Genomic DNA, 19,876 nt, shown 5'->3' on the forward strand with positions numbered 1-19,876 from the left:
TGTCACCCGCTCTCTGTGAGGGGGCCAGGATCGCGGGTTCAATCACCATGCAGGCCAGAAATGGTTAACATGTTTCCTGTTGCCTCTGTTCACCAACCAGTAAATATTTATCCAGGAGTTAGGCAACTATTGTGGATTGTATGTTAAGGAAAGTCAGTAGTTGACCTTGGGGGAACCTCGATAAACCTAAGAACAGGCTTCCTCTCCTCAAAACGCAACTCAATATCTTGTGGTATGACCTATGAGAGAAAATAACAAACTTACTGTTAATTGCTTCTGGGGGATCTCTAAAGTGATTTCCTGAACTTTATCCATGATGCTGGAGGCTGAGTCTCCCAGGTGTACGGGGTCAGCTGTGGCACCTGTCTCTGTGGTCGTTATCTCCAGGGCCTCCCTGATGGTCTCCTGCACCTGTCATTACCAACACAAACATTAATGGTGGAGGCTGAGTCTCCCAGGTGTACGGGGTCAGCTGTGGCACCTGTCTCTGTGGTCATCATCTCCAGGGCCTCCCTGATGGTCTCCTGCACCTGTCATTACCAACACAAACATTAATGGTGGAGGCTGAGTCTCCCAGGTGTACGGGGTAAGCTGTGGAACCTGTCTCTGTGGTCATCATCTCCAGGGCCTCCCTGATGGTCTCCTGCACCTGTCATTACCAACACAAACATTAATGGTGGAGGCTGAGTCTCCCAGGTGTACGGGGTTAGCTGTGGCACCTGTCTCTGTGGTCATCATCTCCAGGGCCTCCCTGATGGTCTCCTGCACCTGTCATTACCAACACAAACATTAATGGTGGAGGCTGAGTCTCCCAGGTGTACGGGGTCAGCTGTGGCACCTGTCTCTGTGGTCGTCATCTCCAGGGCCTCCCTGATGGTCTCCTGCACCTGTCATTACCAACACAAACATTAATGGTGGAACCTGGACTATAATGAAGCATCAGGCTCTGAATAAAGTAACTGGACTATAATGAAGCATCAGGCTCTGAGTAAAGTAACTGGACTATAATGAAGCATCAGGCTCTGAGTAAAGTAACTGGACTATAATGAAGCATCAGGCTCTGAGTAAAGTAACTGGACTATAATGAAGCATCTGGCTCTGAGTAAAGTAACTGGACTATAATGAAGCATCAGGCTCTGAGTAAAGTAACTGGACTATAATGAAGCATCTGGCTCTGAGTAAAGTAACTGGACTATAATGAAGCATCTGGCACTGAGTAAAGTAACTGGACTATAATGAAGCATCTGGCTCTGAGTAAAGTAACTGGACTATAATGAAGCATCAGGCTCTGAGTAAAGTAACTGGACTATAATGAAGCATCAGGCTCTGAGTAAAGTAACTGGACTATAATGAAGCATCAGGCTCTGAGTAAAGTAACTGGACTATAATGAAGCATCTGGCTCTGAGTAAAGTGACTGGACTATAATGAAGCATCAGGCTCTGAGTAAAGTAACTGGACTATAATGAAGCATCTGGCTCTGAGTAAAGTAACTGGACTATAATGAAGCATCAGGCTCTGAGTAAAATAATTTCACAATATAAGTAATGGTGTTTCTCTACACTGACCACAGTGTAGAGAAACACCAAGATGACAGTTGACTTTATTAATAAAAATGTTTCCTATCTATAAAGTCAACTCTCATCTTGATGTGTCTCCATGTCAAAAGTGTTTATATAGAGGCCATACTATACTCAGTTGGGTGAGAACAATGTGACCTTCGGTAGTGTACCTTCACCGAGGTGTGGACAGTGTTGACATCTGGGAAGAGTTCCTGGCACTTCCGGAACCAATCTTCTACCTTCACCTTGCACTCATCAGCTGTGTCTATGGTTGTGCCAACCTCCTGTGGGGTGTTGACTGTGTCGAGGCTCCCCAACATGGCCTGCAGCTGAGTCTTCCCTCCCTCTCCTTGTGTTGTCATATCCACCACACTGGTATCCTCCAGTTCCAAGAGCTTCATTGCTGACTTGTTCTGCTCTACCAGAGCATAGAGTCTGTCCTGGAGCTGGAGGTGGTGAGTCTTCCAGTCCCCCAGCTGCCCCCGGTACTCCCCCAGCTGGGACAGTACCTCTTCACAGCTAGTAATGAGGCTGCTGATGATGCTCTTCTGCTCCTGCACCAGGGAACGTAATGTCTTACTGATGCCTCTGGCGGGACCTTCATAAGGTTTTGCTGGCACTACTTCCTCAGTTGTTAGCTGGATATTTTTGAGTTTCCTAACAAAAGCCTCCACAGCATAGCTAATTGGGAACTGAGTAGCAGCTGTGGCAGTGTGCTCGGCACGGCAGCTGGGGCAGGTCAGCTGACCATTCTTGATAGCATTGTCAATACACTGGGAGCAGAATGTGTGGCCACATGGCAGTGTGCGAGGTCGTAGCTGATTGTCATCATAATCGTTAAAACACACTGAACATTCCTCTGGCTTGTTATCCTGTGGAAAAGAATATTTAGTTTGCTAGATGTATTTACATTTAAAACTAATATTACAGTACTTTATTTACTAATACAAATTACATAATATTTTTATACATTCTTTGCATTAGCTATTTCAAAGCAGGGTTAATATTACTGACAGATTAACACATTCACAGCAAGGCCAATATTTTTTATAAACATATCTCGGAGTATGGGATAATATATTTAGGTAACATATTGCAGCAGCAGGGCTGTTTGTAAGCCATACCTGAGAGTGCAGACTAACAAAACCCATCCTTACTTTATTATGAATAATGGAAGGAAATGTATGTATCGTATGTGATAATGGGGGAAGGATCAAGTATTCTTAGTCTAAGTTGGACAATAAATACACTGTGGGTTACATCTTAACACATGGGTTTTATTGAACTACTCTGGATTATTTTACACTTACTATGGGAACACACAATTACATTACAGGATTGTTGAGATTGAGTGATACTCTTCCCCAAACATAACCATGATGGATAAATTGACTATTGGTCTCACACAAATCTGGGCTTAGTTGATTTGGTGGTGATAAGACCACCAAATCTTATCTATTTAATTTATAAACTAAGTACAGTATATATATATATATACTGTACTATATTATTTATTTCTCTGTATTATTATATATATATATATATTATATATATTATATTATATTATATATATTATTTATTTCTCTGTGGATTTTCCGCATAAAATGATCAGTGTTTTGTGATCGTCAATTGCATATATATATATATATATATATATATATATATATATATATATATATATATATATATATATATATATATATATATATATATATATATTATATATATATATATATTTATATATTCCTTGCCCAAGATTACTATCCGAGTGCCGGCAGTGGGGTGGTTCAAATAGCCTCGGCTATCACCTCATTATGTCCGATCGTGATGGTCAAGTGGATTAAGGCGTCTTGTACATACCAGTTGCGTTGCTCCTGGGAGTATGGGTTCGAGTCACTTCTGGGGTGTGAGTTTTCAGTTGCATATTGTCCTGGGGATCATTCAGGCTTGTTCGCATATATTTATATATTATATATATATATATATATATATATATATATATATATATACACACACAATGGGGCCTCGACTTCCGATGCTAATCCGTTCCCAGAGACGGATCGTAAGTCGAAGCGATTTTTCCCATAAGAAATAAAGGGAATTGAATTAATCCGTTCCCCACCCTCCAAAATATTAACATACAAATACATACTGAATATACATACATTTTATACTGAATACAATTTTTTTTCTAACTACAATACAGTACCAAAGTGTCTCTTACCTTTATGGAGGGCTCTTGATGGCGTATGGAAGATGGTGATGAGGGGGGAGGAGGAGAGTTGTACCTGTTTGGAAGGGGAGTTCCCTTCCATTATCACATCAGGCAGTGATGTTTTCTCTAGGGTACTCTCTTTCCTACGTTTTGTCTGAATACCACTAGAACCTGGTTATGATTCAGTGCTTGTTTGTCTCACTACAAATTTGTCAAGAGGCATTTGTTGTTCCCTTAATTTTAACATTTGTCTGTAATGATGCATCAGTGTCATTGAATAGGTTAAGGCAACGACCTACTGCAGCTTGATTTGGGCGAGTCGTTTCAGCAAAGGTTTGCAATTCTTCCCATGCTGCACACATTTTCTTAATTGTTGAGGAAGAGACATTCTGTACTCTTGTATCTGCTATATGCTCATCCTTACATGGGTTTTCATATGTTGAGCCTTACCACTGACTTTCCTGGGACTCATGGCAAGGTATATAATAATTACTTTAATGTTCAAAATGCAAAAAATCACCACAAAAGCGGAATTTCTTAAAGGCACAATCGTCACTAAGCGGGCAGCTGTAGTAAACTGAGGCAGGTCGGCCGCGTGACTGGGAACCACTCGCTCTGTCGACCCGAACGTGTACCAACAAATATCGTAAGTCAACAACACCATCGGATGTCGAGTCGCATTTTTCGATGAAATTCACATCGTAACTCGAAATTATCGCAAGTAGGGGCAATCGTATGTCGAGGTGCCACTGTATATATATATATATATATATATATATATATATATATATATATATATATATATATATATATATATATATATATATATATATATATATATATATATACATGCGGAAAATCCACAGAGAAATATGAAATGAGGTGAACGTTTCGGCTTTGTTAAAGCCTTTGTCAACACCAGACTGACTAAGGAGAAGGGAAGGGGGAGGATATATAGGCCGACACCTGACCCAACCCATCCCTAGGGAAGGAATTAACCAAAAACAGGTATAGCTTAGCTTAGAATGGTCAAAGAGGATTAAGTGGTCAGAGAATAAGGATGAAAGATTAAAGAAAAGCCTCATAAACACACAATATATGAATATACAATTATAATGAGACATTGTAAGCCTCTCTATCAGAGTTGTTTCTTAAACTGTTGTGCAATATTATAACTTAAAAATGGATCAAGTTTATACATACCAGTACTAACATTAAGAAGATTTGGACACTGACTGATTAGCGCAGACTCAATCAAATTCCGTTCCACGAAATCCCCACAATTGGTAATGCTTTTTGCCCCAGTCCAGTTAATATTGTGATCGCATAAACTCGTATGTAGATACAATGCATTAGACATTTGGGCAGTTCTAATACTATAAGCATGTTGTGACAACCGCAATTGTAAGGACTTTCCTGTTTGTCCAAGGTACACAGAATCACAATCATTGCAGGGAATCGAATACACACAACCTGCTGTATCAGGGGAGTTTTTTATTAAATTGGATTTGATCGTACTATTAGTGAACACCAAATTTATATTCAGTTTCTTAAAAATCAGAGACAATTTTTCAAGTCCACTCGCATAAGGAACCACCAATGAGTTAATCATTTTTGGTTTCGCCTTAGGGACGTGATTATAAAACGTACGCTTGGCTTGTCCAAACGAGAAATCCAAAAACCTCTTAGGATATTGTAAACTCTTCCCAATTTCATATACTTTAGCAATCTCTTCATCAAAAAACTCAGGGCTGCAAACCCTCAAAGCTCTTAGAAACATTCCTGAAAATACTGCCTGTTTAACTTTACTATGATGATTCGAATAAAAATGAACATACGACCCCACGTTGGTAGGTTTCCTATACACATTAAATTTGAACTTTCTAGTGACTCTATGAATCATAATGTCCAAAAACGGAAGAGTACCATTCTCCTCAGTCTCACAAGTGAATTTTATTGAAGGTACCAAAGAATTAAGTTCATTAAGAAAAACTATCTGGTCTTTGTTGCACGGCCATAAGCACAAAATATCATCAACATACCTAAACCAAACTACATTAGCCGGGATAATCCTGGATAAGATTTTTGTTTCAAAGAATTCCATATACAAATTGCTTAAAACTGGGGACAGGGGATTGCCCATCGCCATACCAAATGTTTGTTTGAAAAATTTTCCATTAAAACTAAAATAATTGTCTTTTATACACAATTTGATAAGTTCCAATACTTTATTGGTCTGCAAGCTCAAATTATATTTAGGCAGTTCCTCACGTAGAAATTCTAACAGATCATCAACAGGAACTTTAGTGAATAAAGAGGTCACATCGAAACTTATAAGTTTAAAATCAAAATTTAAATTCAGTGTGGATAGCTTATTAACTAAGTCCACATTGTTTGTCAAGTGTGAGTTGGAAATAGTACCAATTATAGGGGACAAAACTTTGACTAACCACTTAGAGAGTTTATAAGCCGCCGAACCAATTGAACTAATAATACCTTTGGTACCTTCAATAAAATTCACTTGTGAGACTGAGGAGAATGGTACTCTTCCGTTTTTGGACATTATGATTCATAGAGTCACTAGAAAGTTCAAATTTAATGTGTATAGGAAACCTACCAACGTGGGGTCGTATGTTCATTTTTATTCGAATCATCATAGTAAAGTTAAACAGGCAGTATTTTCAGGAATGTTTCTAAGAGCTTTGAGGGTTTGCAGCCCTGAGTTTTTTGATGAAGAGATTGCTAAAATATATGAAATTGGGAAGAGTTTACAATATCCTACGAGGTTTTTGGATTTCTCGTTTGGACAAGCCAAGCGTACGTTTTATAATCACGTCCCTAAGGCGAAACCAAAAATGATTAACTCATTGGTGGTTCCTTATGCGAGTGGACTTGAAAAATTGTCTCTGATTTTTAAGAAACTGAATATAAATTTGGTGTTCACTAATAGTACGATCAAATCCAATTTAATAAAAAACTCCCCTGATACAGCAGGTTGTGTGTATTCGATTCCCTGCAATGATTGTGATTCTGTGTACCTTGGACAAACAGGAAAGTCCTTACAATTGCGGTTGTCACAACATGCTTATAGTATTAGAACTGCCCAAATGTCTAATGCATTGTATCTACATACGAGTTTATGCGATCACAATATTAACTGGAATGGGGCAAAAAGCATTACCAATTGTGGGGATTTCGTGGAACGGAATTTGATTGAGTCTGCGCTAATCAGTCAGTGTCCAAATCTTCTTAATGTTAGTACTGGTATGTATAAACTTGATCCATTTTTAAGTTATAATATTGCACAACAGTTTAAGAAACAACTCTGATAGAGAGGCTTACAATGTCTCATTATAATTGTATATTCATATATTGTGTGTTTATGAGGCTTTTCTTTAATCTTTCATCCTTATTCTCTGACCACTTAATCCTCTTTGACCATTCTAAGCTAAGCTATACCTGTTTTTGGTTAATTCCTTCCCTAGGGATGGGTTGGGTCAGGTGTCGGCCTATATATCCTCCCCCTTCCCTTCTCCTTAGTCAGTCTGGTGTTGACAAAGGCTTTAACAAAGCCGAAACGTTCACCTCATTTCATATTTCTCTGTGGATTTTCCGCATAAAATGATCAGTGTTTTGTGATCGTCTATTGCATATATATATATATATATATATATATATATATATATATATATATATATATATATATATATATATTTTATTAAATATGACCGAAAAAGTAAGATTAATAATTCTAACACGAATTTTCTCAATCTTTCGTACATTATGCTTCACTGTTGGAGGTAAATCAAAAATCACTTCTCCAAAATTCATTTTTATTTCTAGTCTGACGCGACACGGGCGCGTTTCGTAAAACTTATTACATACGCGTCAGACTAGAAATAAAAATGAATTTTGGAGAAGTGATTTTTGATTTACCTCCAACAGTGAAGCATAATGTACGAAAGATTGAGAAAATTCGTGTTAGAATTATTAATCTTACTTTTTCGGTCATATTTAATAAAATATGTCTACAGGAAAGACTGCTACCAAAATATACTAATATATATATATATATATATATATATATATATATATATATATATATATATATATATATATGTACATATATATAAACACGGCAAATTCATTTGCCGTGTTGGAGGACGAGTGCTGTAGTGCGCCTGCAGCGAGGAAATCATCGAGGAACGGCGGAGCGCAGGCCCCTCAGGCTGCTCAGAAAGTTAGGGCGGTACCGAAGCGAATTTTGGTTGTGGGAGATTCCCAGGTGAAGTATTTAGACAGAACGTTTTGTGCCAGAGATAGGGAAAACAGATTAAGGGTTTGCTATCCGGGAGCTGGAATTGGTGATATTGTTGAAAACATGAATGATATTATGACGGGAAATGGGAACAAACCCATTATTTGTATTAGTGCAGGGGGTAATGATGTTGGGCGAGTTATTGCTCAATCTCGTGCGGCTAGAATTGTCGCTAATCCCTCTAAGAAGAAGTTGCGAACTGGACACCAATTGCTGGAGATCCGTCGACTAGTTAATAGGCCAGAGTCTCGTTCGTTATCGGAATTAACCAGACAAATCGCTCCACCAACTAAGAACGGCCATGCACCATGCACCATATATATATATATATATATATATATATTTATATATATATATATATATATAGCGGGCAGAGTGTATCGTGATCTGGCCTGTACTCCTCTTGACATACCAGAAAACATTCTAAGGAAACTACTCCAAGCTTGTACTAAAGAGGCATCCTTCTTGAGCCTGGATGGGCACATGTATAAGCAAGTAGATGGGGTCGCCATGGGTTCTCCCCTAGGTGCTCTGTTTGCGAACTTCTACATGGGGACCATCGAACAAAAGGTCTTCGTTGACATGAACTTGAAACCGGCCATATACTGCAGGTATGTTGACGACATTTTTACTCAGGTACCTGAGGTCAGACATTTGCAGGAGCTGAAGGAGGCATTTGAGCGGAATTCTGTGTTGCATTTCACCTACGAGATGGAGAAGGATGGGAAGCTGCCCTTTCTAGATCTAACAGTCATGGAAAGGAGCGGAGGTTTCCACACTGCAGTCTACACTAGAGAAACAAACATAGGAATGTGCCTCAATGCCAATAGTGACTGCCCAGACAGGTACAAGAGGAGTGTTGTTAACGCTTATGTCTACCGTGCTCTCAGCCACAGCTCAGGATGGAAGCAAGTCGATGAAGAACTTTGTAGGGTAAGGCAGGTTCTAGTCAACAACGGCTTCTCCAATGGTTTCATTGAAGACATCATAAGAAGGAAAGCGAAATGCCATGCAACCTCTGAAGAGACAACTAACACAATACCTGTACCCCCTATTAGACTATTTTACAGGAACTTCTTTTCCACTGCTCATAAAACGCAGGAAAGGGTCCTGAAAGATATTGTTAATAGAAACGTTACCCCTACAGACAAAAATCAGAAGATACAATTGACGATTTACTATAAAACCAAGAAAACTGCTAACCTACTCATGAGAAACTCTCCAGACACAAAGCAGAACGCTTTGCAAGAGACCAATGTCGTCTATGCCTTCAAATGCCCACTTAGGGACTGTAAGCCTCAAAGAACTTAGTATATAGGCAAGACAACAACATCTCTTTCCAGGCGAATAACGATACATAAGCAACAGGGCTCCATTAAGGAACATATAATCTCTTCCCACAACCATACCATCACCAGAGAAGTCTTAACAAAAAACACGGAAATCATCGATAGATGCACCAATAGCAGGCAGCTTGATATCTGCGAGGCACTACACATTAAGAAGTCAACACCAGCAATCAACAGGCAATTAATGCACAACTATATTCTACCCACTTCAAGACTCCGCACCAATATAGAAGCATCAAGAAATATGGGCCAATACCCAGCAAACACAAATCATCTACACAACGTTCGCCTATCTCTTCCCATAGGTGTGGGAATGATTTGCATTGAGAATGGTGCAGGAGAGCCTTTGAGAAACTTTTACTCAAAAAATCCAAACACAAAGGTTTAATTATAAATAGTTTTTCTACAATTATTTTCTTCCAAATGTAAAACAAATAGTTTTTACATGTTTAAATATAAAATTTATGGTGTTTTTTTGTAAAATTCATTAATAAATTGTGAATGATATATATTGGCTGAGTGAAACCTTTAAAATCCATTTAGTTATAATATGAACAGAAAAAAGTAGTTTTCCAAATTTTCTAAAAATCGCTCTTTTTAACACAATTTGACTCCTTATGCATTCCACTAAACACTAATATCATGTTTAAATATATAATTTATGTATTATTCCCTAAGATAATTTATATAAATTATAAAAGTTGCTGGAAAGTGGTGAGAAAGAATCTGAAAACGTTTTGTTGTCTTATATTGGCGTGTTCTTATTAACTAGAGTGAGTAAGAGTGAGCGAGAGTGGGTAAGAGTGAGTAAGAGTGACTGAAGGTGAGTGAGAGTGCCAGAGAGTGTGAAAGTGTGAGTAAGAGTGAGTATAAGTAAGAGTGACTGAGAGTGAGTAAGAGTGACAGAGTAAGAGTGAGAGTAAGGGTGACAGAATGAGTAAGAGTGAGAGTAAAGTGATTGAGAGTAAGGGTGAGTATGAGAGTAAGAGTGATTGAGAGTTAGAGTGACAGTAAGAGTGATTGAGAGTTAGTGAGAGTAAGAGTGATTGAGAGTAAGAGTGATTGAGAGTAAGAGTGATTGAGAGTAAGAGTGATTGGGAGTAAGAGTGATTGAGAGTAAGAGTGATTGGGAGTAGGAGTAAGAATGAGAATAAGAGTGATTGAGAGTAAGAGTGAGTAAGAGTAAGAATGAGAGTAAGAGTGATTGAGAGTAAGAGTGATTGAGAGTAAGAGTGATTGAGAGTAAGAGTGATTGGGAGTAAGAGTGATTGAGAGTAAGAGTGATTGGGAGTAAGAGTGATTGGGAGTAGGAGTAAGAATGAGAATAAGAGTGATTGAGAGTAAGAGTGAGTAAGAGTAAGAATGAGAGTAAGAGTGATTGAGAGTAAGAGTGATTGAGAGTAAGAGTGATTGAGAGTAAGAGTGATTGGGAGTAAGAGTGATTGGGAGTAAGAGTAAGAGTGATTGAGAGTAAGAGTGATTGAGAGTAGGAGTAATTGGGAGTAAGAGTGATTGGGAGTAAGAGTAAGAGTGAGAGTAAGAGTAAGAATGAGAATAAGAGTGATTGAGAGTAAGAGTGATTGGGAGTAAGAGTAAGAGTAAGAATGTGAGTAGGAGTGATTGAGAGTAGGAGTGATTGGGAGTAGGAGTGATTGGGAGTAAGAGTGATTGAGAGTAAGAGTAATTGAGAGTAAGAGTAATTGAGAGTAAGAGTATGAGAGTAAGAGTGAGAGAGTGAGTATGAATGGGTAAGGGTGACTGAGAGTGAGTAAGAATGACAGAGTAAGAGTGACAGAGAGTAAGAGTGACAGAGAGTAAGAGTGACAGAGAGTAAGAGTGAAAGAGTAAGAGTGACAGAGAGTAAGAGTGACAGAGTAAGAGTGACAGAGAGTAAGAGTGACAGAGAGTAAGAGTGACAGAGTAAGAGTGACAGAGTAAGAGTGACAGAGTAAGAGTGACAGAGAGTAAGAGTGACAGAGAGTAAGAGTGACAGAGAGTAAGAGTGACAGAGAGTAAGAGTGACAGAGTAAGAGTGACAGAGAGTAAGAGTGACAGAGTAAGAGTGACAGAGTAAGAGTGATAGAGAGTAAGAGTGACAGAGAGTAAGAGTGACAGAGAGTAAGAGTGACAGAGTAAGAGTGACAGAGTAAGAGTGATAGAGAGTAAGAGTGACAGTGAGTAAGAGTGACAGAGAGTAAGAGTGACAGAGTAAGAGTGACAGAGAGTAAGAGTGACAGTGTAAGAGTGACAGAGTAAGAGTGATAGAGAGTAAGAGTGACAGAGAGTAAGAGTGACAGAGAGTAAGAGTGACAGAGAGTAAGAGTGACAGAAAGTAAGAGTGACAGAGAGTAAGAGTGACAGAGAGTAAGAGTGACAGAGAGTAAGAGTGACAGAGAGTAAGAGTGACAGAGAGTAAGAGTGACAGAGTAAGAGAGTGAGAGTGATTATGAGAGAGTTAAGAGTGTGAGGTGTGTGAGTGTAGCAGGCCAGGGAGGCAGGATGTGTGGTCACAGGCGAGGCCTAGGCCTCGTGATCTCTAATGTTGGTTTTTATATATATGTGGGATTTTTTGTCCTGTTTCAAATTATAATTATTTAGCAGGAATGTAATAAGATATTGCACAGTATTAATGTGACAATAATATATGCATTATTTCCTTGATAATCAAACTTGTTGTTCAAAGATAATATACAATCTTTGAAGGAAACATTTTGAGAGCGCGAGCTGGCAACACTGGGCTGGTGGGTGAGAGAGACATATGGTTAGTTGTACTCAGACCTTCAGTGGTGAAGGGTGTGTCCCAGCTGGCCGCCACCAGCCGCCACCCGCCGCCCACCACCAGCCGCCACCCGCCACCACCCACCACCAGCCACCACCCACCACCAGCCGCCACCCGCCACCAGCCGCCACCCGCCACCAGCCGCCACCCGCCGCCACCCGCAACCCACCACCAGCCGCCACCCACCACCAGCCGCCACCCGCCACCACCCACCACCAGCCGCCACCCGCCACCACCCACCACCAGCCGCCACCCGCCACCACCCACCACCAGCCGCCACCCGCCACCACCCACCACCAGCCGCCACCCGCCACCACCAGCCGCCACCCGCCACCACCCACCACCAGCCGCCACCGCCACCCACCACCCGCCACCCGCCACCACCCACCACCAGCCGCCACCCGCCACCAGCCGCCACCCGCCACCAGCCGCCACCCGCCACCACCCACCACCAGCCGCCACCCGCCACCAGCCACCGCCACCAACCACCGCCACTCACCACCCGCCGCCACCACCCACCACCAGCCGCCACCCGCCACCAGCCACCGCCACCCACCACCGCCACCCGCCGCCACCACCCACCACCAGCCGCCACCCGCCACCACCCACCACCAGCCGCCACCCGCCACCACCCACCACCAGCCGCCACCCGCCACCACCCACCGCCATTCACCACCCGCCGCCACCACCCACCACCCGCCACCCACCCCCAGCCGCCACCCGCCACCACCCACCACCAGCCGCCACCCACCACCAGCCGCCACCCGCCACCACCCACCACCAGCCGCCACCCGCCGCCACCCACCACCAGCCGCCACCCGCCACCACCAGCCGCCACCCGCCACCAGCCACCGCCACCCACCACCGCCACTCACCACCCGCCGCCACCACCCACCACCAGCCGCCACCCGCCACCAGCCACCGCCACCCACCACCGCCACCCGCCGCCACCACCCACCACCACCACCCACCACCACCACCCACCACCACCACCCACCACCACCAGCCGCCGCCGCCACCACCACCCACCACCACCGCCGCCACCACCCATCACCGCCGCCGCCACCACCACCCACCACCACCGCCGCCGCCACCACCCATCACCGCCGCCGTCACCACCACCTGCCACCAGCCGCCACCACCGCCCGCTATCAGCCGTCACCGCCCGTTGCCACAGTCGCCACCGCCAGCCGCCACCAGCCCCCCCCCCACCGCCGATCGTCACCACCCACCACAGCCGCCGCCGCCCGCCACCGCCCGCCACCACCCACCACAGCCGCCACCACCCACCACCCGCCGCCACCACCCACCACCACCAGCCGCCGCCGCCACCCACCACCCGCCGCCACCACCCACCACCACCACCAGCCGCCGCCGCCACCACCACCCACCACCACCGCCGCCACCACCCACCACCACCAGCCGCCGCCGCCACCACCACCCACCACCACCACCGCCACCACCACCCACCACCACCGCCGCCACCACCCACCACCGCCAGCCGCCACTACTCATCACAGACGCCGCCACCCGCCACCGCCCGCCACCACCGCCAGACACAGCCGCCAGTGTCCGCCACCGCCGCCACTGTCCGCCACCGCCGCCACTGTCCGCCACCGCCGCCACTGTCCGCCACCGCCGTCACTGTCCGCCACCGCCGCCACTGTCCGCCACCGCCACCACTGTCTGCCACCGCCACCACTGTCCGCCCACCGCCGCCACTGTTCGCCCGCCGCCGCCACTGTTCGCCCGCCGCCGCCACTGTCCGCCCGCCGCCGCCACTGTCCGCCCGCCGCCGCCACTGTCCGCCCGCCGCCGCCACTGTCCGCCCGCCGCCACTGTCCACCACCGCCGCCAAAGCTGCCACGGTCCGCCCGCCGCCACTATCCGCCATAGCCGCCACTGTCCGCCCGCCGCCACTGTCCGCCCGCCGCCACTATCCGCCACCGCCGCCACTGTCCTCCCGCCGCCACTGTCCGCCCGCCGCCACTGTCCACCACCGCCGCCAAAGCTGCCACGGTCCGCCCGCCGCCACTATCCGCCACCGCCGCCACTGTCCGCCCGCCGCTGCCCTGTCCGCCCGCCGCCACTATCCGCCACCGCCGCCACTGTCCGCCCGCCGCCACTGTCCGCCCGCCGCCACTATCCGCCACCGCCGCCACTATCCGCCACCGCCGCCACTGTCCGCCCGACGCCACTGTCCGCCACCGCCGCCACTTTCCACCCGCCGCCACTGTCCGCCCGCTGCCACTATCCGCCACCGCCACCTCTGTCCGCCACCGCCACCACTGTCCGCCACCGCCACCACTGTCTGCCACCGCCACCACTGTCCGCCCGCCGCCACCACTGTCCGCCCGCCACCACCACTGTCCGCCCGCCGCCACCACTGTCCGCCCGCCACCACCACTGTCCGCCCGCCGCCTCCACTGTCCGCCCGCCGCCACCACTGTCCGCCCGCCGCCACCACTGTCCGCCCGCCGCCGCCACTGTCCGCCCGCCGCCGCCACTGTCCGCCCGCCGCCACTGTCCACCACCGCCGCCGCCACTGTCCACCACCGCCGCCAAAGCCGCCACGGTCCGCCCGCCGCCACTATCCGCCACAGCCGCCACTATCCGCCACCGCCGCCACTGTCCGCCCACCGCCACTGTCCGCCCGCCGCCACTATCCGCCACCGCCGCCACTGTCCGCCCGCCGCCACTATCCGCCACCGCCGCCACTGTCCGCCCGCCGCCGCCACTGTCCGCCCGCCGCCACTGTCCGCCCGCCGCCACTGTCCGCCCGCCGCCACTATCCGCCACCGCCGCCACTGTCCGCCACAGCCGCCACTCTCCGCCGTACAGCCTCCCCTCTCTCCGTTAGTAAATAATTTTAATTGTTAGTAAATAATAAAAGAAATATAAATTATTAGATTTTTTTTACCCTTCAATTGGTTTTAATATTAAAATTGAAAATAATATATAAAATATAATAAAAATAATATAATATAAAATATAATTTAATTTCAAGAAATTTAACTTTACACACAAAGATGTGAAAAGGGTTCAGATTATTGGCTCAAACCTTTCATAAGAGATTCATATTGGTATATGAATGGATTATGAATGACTCATGTTAGGAGTGTAAAGTTGCCACAACATCTCAAATTAGTGTTAGATACATATGTCTTGGTTATAAGTTTTGGAAACCTATTTAAGTCCACACACAATATCGTATCTGATACGATAAAACAAACGTTTCCAATACTTTCAAATACTTTCCAGATATGTTGTGGCAACCTAAAATTGTTTGCTGGGTAGGCCGTTTGCATTTACTTCCATTCTTCCCCTTTAACTTTACCCAATATTTCGTGTTCTATCTTGTGTTGAAAGTTTGTTTTCACCTCATCCAAAACTGTTGTAACATATCACCTCACCCAAATGCAGGTATACAAAATGAAAAGCCATTTGAATTATAGCATAGTAAGAAATCTGTTTAGTGTTTGCAGGTTATAGTTGTGTGTGTGTAAACTAAAGTCTTTGAAAATGTAATTAGTTATTACGAAACGCGTTCAAGTGTGGTGTCAGACTAGAAATAAAAATGAATTTTGGAGAACTGATTTTTCAATTACCATCGACAGTGAAAAGAAACATAAGAAATATTGAGAAAATTTGTGTTAGAATTATTAATCTTATTTTTTCGGTCATATTTAATAATATATGTCTACAGGAAAGAATGCTACCAAAATATACTAATATATATATATATATATATATATATATATATATATATATATATATATATATATATATATATATATGCGAACAAGCCTGAATGGTCCCCAGGACAATATGCAATTGAAAACTCACACCCCAGAAGTGACTCGAACCCATACTCCCAGGAGCAACGCAACTGGTATGTACAAGACGCCTTAATCCACTTGACCATCACGACCGGACATAATGAGGTGATAGCCGAGGCTATTTGAACCACCCCACCGCCGGCACTCGGATAGTAATCTTTGGGCATAGCATTTTACCAAATCACCTCATTCTTTGGGGCACACGTGAGGAACACAAATGCGAACAAGCCTGAATGGTCCCCAGGACAATATGCAACTGAAAACTCACACCCCAGAAGTGACTCGAACCCATACTCCCAGGAGCAACGCAACTGGTATGTACAAGACGCCTTAATCCACTTGACCATCACGACCGGACATAATGAGGTGATAGCCGAGGCTATTTGAACCACCCCACCGCCGGCACTCGGATAGTAATCTTGGGCATAGCATTTTACCAAATCACCTCATTCTTTGGGGCACACGTGAGGAACACAAATGCGAACAAGCCTGAATGGTCCCCAGGACAATATGCAACTGAAAACTCACACCCCAGAAGTGACTCGAACCCATACTCCCAGGAGCAACGCAACTGGTATGTACAAGACGCCTTAATCCACTTGACCATCACGACCGGACATAATGAGGTGATAGCCGAGGCTATTTGAACCACCCCACCGCCGGCACTCGGATAGTAATCTTGGGCATAGCATTTTACCAAATCACCTCATTCTTTGGGGCACACGTGAGGAACAAAAATGTGAACAAGCCTGAATGGTCCCCAGGACAATATGCAACTGAAAACTCACACCCCAGAAGTGACTCGAACCCATACTCCCAGGAGCAACGCAACTGGTATGTACAATACGCCTTAATCCACTTGACCATCACGACCGGACATAATGAGGTGTCCGGTCTAATGTATATATATAATATATATATATATATATATATATATATATATATATATATATATATATATATATATATATATATATATATATATATATATATATATATATATTAGTATATTTTGGTAGCATTCTTTCCTGTAGACATATATTATTAAATATGACCGAAAAAATAAGATTAATAATTCTAACACAAATTTTCTCAATATTTCGGCAGTCTCCGTGGTGTAGTGGTAAGACACTCGCCTGGCGTTCCGCGAGCGCTATGTCATGGGTTCGTATCCTGGCCGGGGAGAATTTACTGGGCGCAATTCCTTAACTGTAGCCTCTTGTTTAACGCAACAGTAAAATGTGTACTTGGATGAAAAAACGATTCTTCGCGGCAGGGGATCGTATTCCAGGTACCATAGGATTAAGGACTTGCCCGAAACGCTACGCGTACTAGTGGCTGTACAAGAATGTAACAACTCTTGTATATTAGTATATTTTGGTAGCAGTCTTTCCTGTAGACATATATTATTAAATATGACCGAAAAAGTAAGATTAATAATTCTAACACGAATTTTCTCTATCTTTCTTACATTTCTTTTCACTGTTGATGGTAATTCAAAGATCAATTCTCCAAAATTCATTTTTATTTCTAGTCTGACGCGACACTTGAGCGCGTTTTGTAAAACTTATTACATTTTCAAAGACTTTAGTTTACAAACACACAACTGAAACTGAATAGAGCTTACACATCTTCGAGGTTTATATCTACATTTGGGTGAGGTGGATGAGGTGAAAAAACGAACTTTCAACAATGGGTATTCAATGGGTATTAAATTCCAACACAAGACAGAACACGAAACAATGGGTATTGAATGGAAGTAATTGTAGAAAGCCTATTGGTCCATATTTCTTGATGCTTCTATATTGGAGCGGAGTCTTGAAGTGGGTAGAATATAGTTGTGCATTAATTGGCTGTTGATTGCTGGTGTTGACTTCTTGATGTGTAGTGCTTTGCAGACGTCAAGCCGCCTGCTATCACTGTATCTATCGATGATTATCAAACAACACAGAAATCATCGATAGATACAGCGATAGCAGGCGGCTTGACATGTGAACGCGTTTCGTAATAAATTATTACATTTTCAAAGACTTTAGTTTACACACACACAACTAACTTGCAAACACTAAACAGAGTTTAACCCTTAAACTGCTCATGGTGTATACATACGCCCTGAGTAACATGTCCCACGGTGCGCATGGCGAATATATATGCCATAGGGTGCCAGGCCAGATTCAAATGGACCGCGGCTACACGGGGTTCACAGTAACTTCCTCAGGGCTCTTGTAAACAGACGCCATTTTTTTTTTAAATCGTGGGCAATATTCTCAGGTGTAAGAGGCACAGTACTGTTGGAGGAACCAAGGCTGGCGCACGCAGCATGAGCGAACAGCATTGCTGTTCAGCTTGTGACCACAGCATCGCCGAAAAATGTCAAAATATATAATTGTTATTATTTAGCGATGACAATATCACAGATAACCCATGACTGTGATATAAATAACCAGGGTTGTGATAATGGCAGGATTGTTGTAATAATTAGCGCTGTGGGAAGAGTGATGCTGAGAGACGGAGGGAGACAGCATCGTTTACTGACTGTGTGGCCACCTGTTATTGTTTGCATTCACCATACCAGGTCAGTGGTTCTCTATGGTGAACACAAATGTAGATATTTATATATAATGTGTGTATTAGTGTAATAACAGCAAAAGGATTATGCTGGGAGGAGCCATTTGGGTGACGGAGGTGACGTCGTCTGCACGATTTGTCTAGCTGTTTAGAGGGTGGCCACTATGCTCTTTGGGCGCACTACAAGCTTAGGTGTACAGTTACGGTGCATAAAACATGTAGATACTTATATATAATACGTGTATATAGGGTAATAACACTGCAAACAGTATTGTTGGGGGAGAAAGTTTAGTGCGTGTGACCTTGAAAGAGTGAGGGAGCCGCCAGCCGCCATCTGTGTATAGCGACGACTCTTAGTGCCTGAACTAACTATATCAGCTTAGCTTTACAGTTGTGGTGAACAAAATATATACATACTTATATATAACGTCTGTATATAGTGTAATAACACCACAAATGGTATTGTTGGGGGGAAGAAAATTTAGTGATTGTGTTGAGGGAGTGGCAGCGAGTGGCTGGCTGGTGTGTGGCCGTAACTCTTCGTTGCTTTTCGACTCTCAATACCAACTTAGTGATTTGTTATGGTGACCAAAACATGCAGATACTTATATATAACCTGTGTATAGAGTGTAATAGCAGCAAAACTATTTGTTTATCGTTTTATAAACATAATTGAATCACTAATATGCACATCATACTTTTGAGTATAGCGATTATTCATCACTTTTATTATATAAATATATTACAATAGACACTACTGAATAATATTACTGCAAAAAAACTAAGAAAAAATAAATCGAAGACATTGAAACAATTAGGTAATAATATCTTTGTGGCAACTCCCACCTGTCAGCGCGGGTGACGCTGACCGGGTCTGACGACCGCTCTGTCAACGCCCACTTTTTGCCAGACTTCCTCGGTCAATTGCGCCCAAAATATGTTACCTACGATTTTTTTTTCCCGTGCTCAGGGGACACAAATTAACATGTCTAGAAGACGAAAAAAAAATTTTGAATTCTTTTTTTCTTGCGCACAGGGGTGTAAATGTCCCCAGGACCCCTGAGCAGTGTAAGGGTTAAACAGCTTTGATTTTATACCTGCATTTGGGTGAGGTGATGTTACAACAGTTTTGGATGAGGTGAAAACAAATTTTCAACACAAGACAGAACACGAAACAATGGGTATAATATTTTGTAAGTTAAAAGGAAGAATGTAAGTAACTGCAATGGGCCTATTGGCCCATATTTC

At 44.1% G+C, this 19,876-nt stretch overlaps 1 protein-coding gene across 1 annotated transcript in view; it reads right to left on the reverse strand.

Moving 5' to 3' along the window:
* Nucleotides 1-268: 268 nt before the first annotated feature.
* The window catches only part of LOC138371238 (tripartite motif containing 13-like), a 66,806-nt gene continuing 47,198 nt past the window's right edge, over nucleotides 269-19,876 (reverse strand). The window contains exons 3-4 of the mRNA XM_069336055.1: nucleotides 1,731-2,432; nucleotides 269-530 (exon numbers count right to left, since the gene is read on the reverse strand). Coding sequence (XP_069192156.1) covers nucleotides 378-530; nucleotides 1,731-2,432 — 855 coding nt within the window. The 3' untranslated portion in view covers nucleotides 269-377. The remainder of the gene's footprint in view (nucleotides 531-1,730; nucleotides 2,433-19,876) is intronic.

This window comes from Procambarus clarkii, chromosome 35, assembly GCF_040958095.1.
Source record: "Procambarus clarkii isolate CNS0578487 chromosome 35, FALCON_Pclarkii_2.0, whole genome shotgun sequence".
In the NCBI taxonomy this organism is placed as follows: domain Eukaryota; kingdom Metazoa; phylum Arthropoda; class Malacostraca; order Decapoda; family Cambaridae; genus Procambarus; species Procambarus clarkii.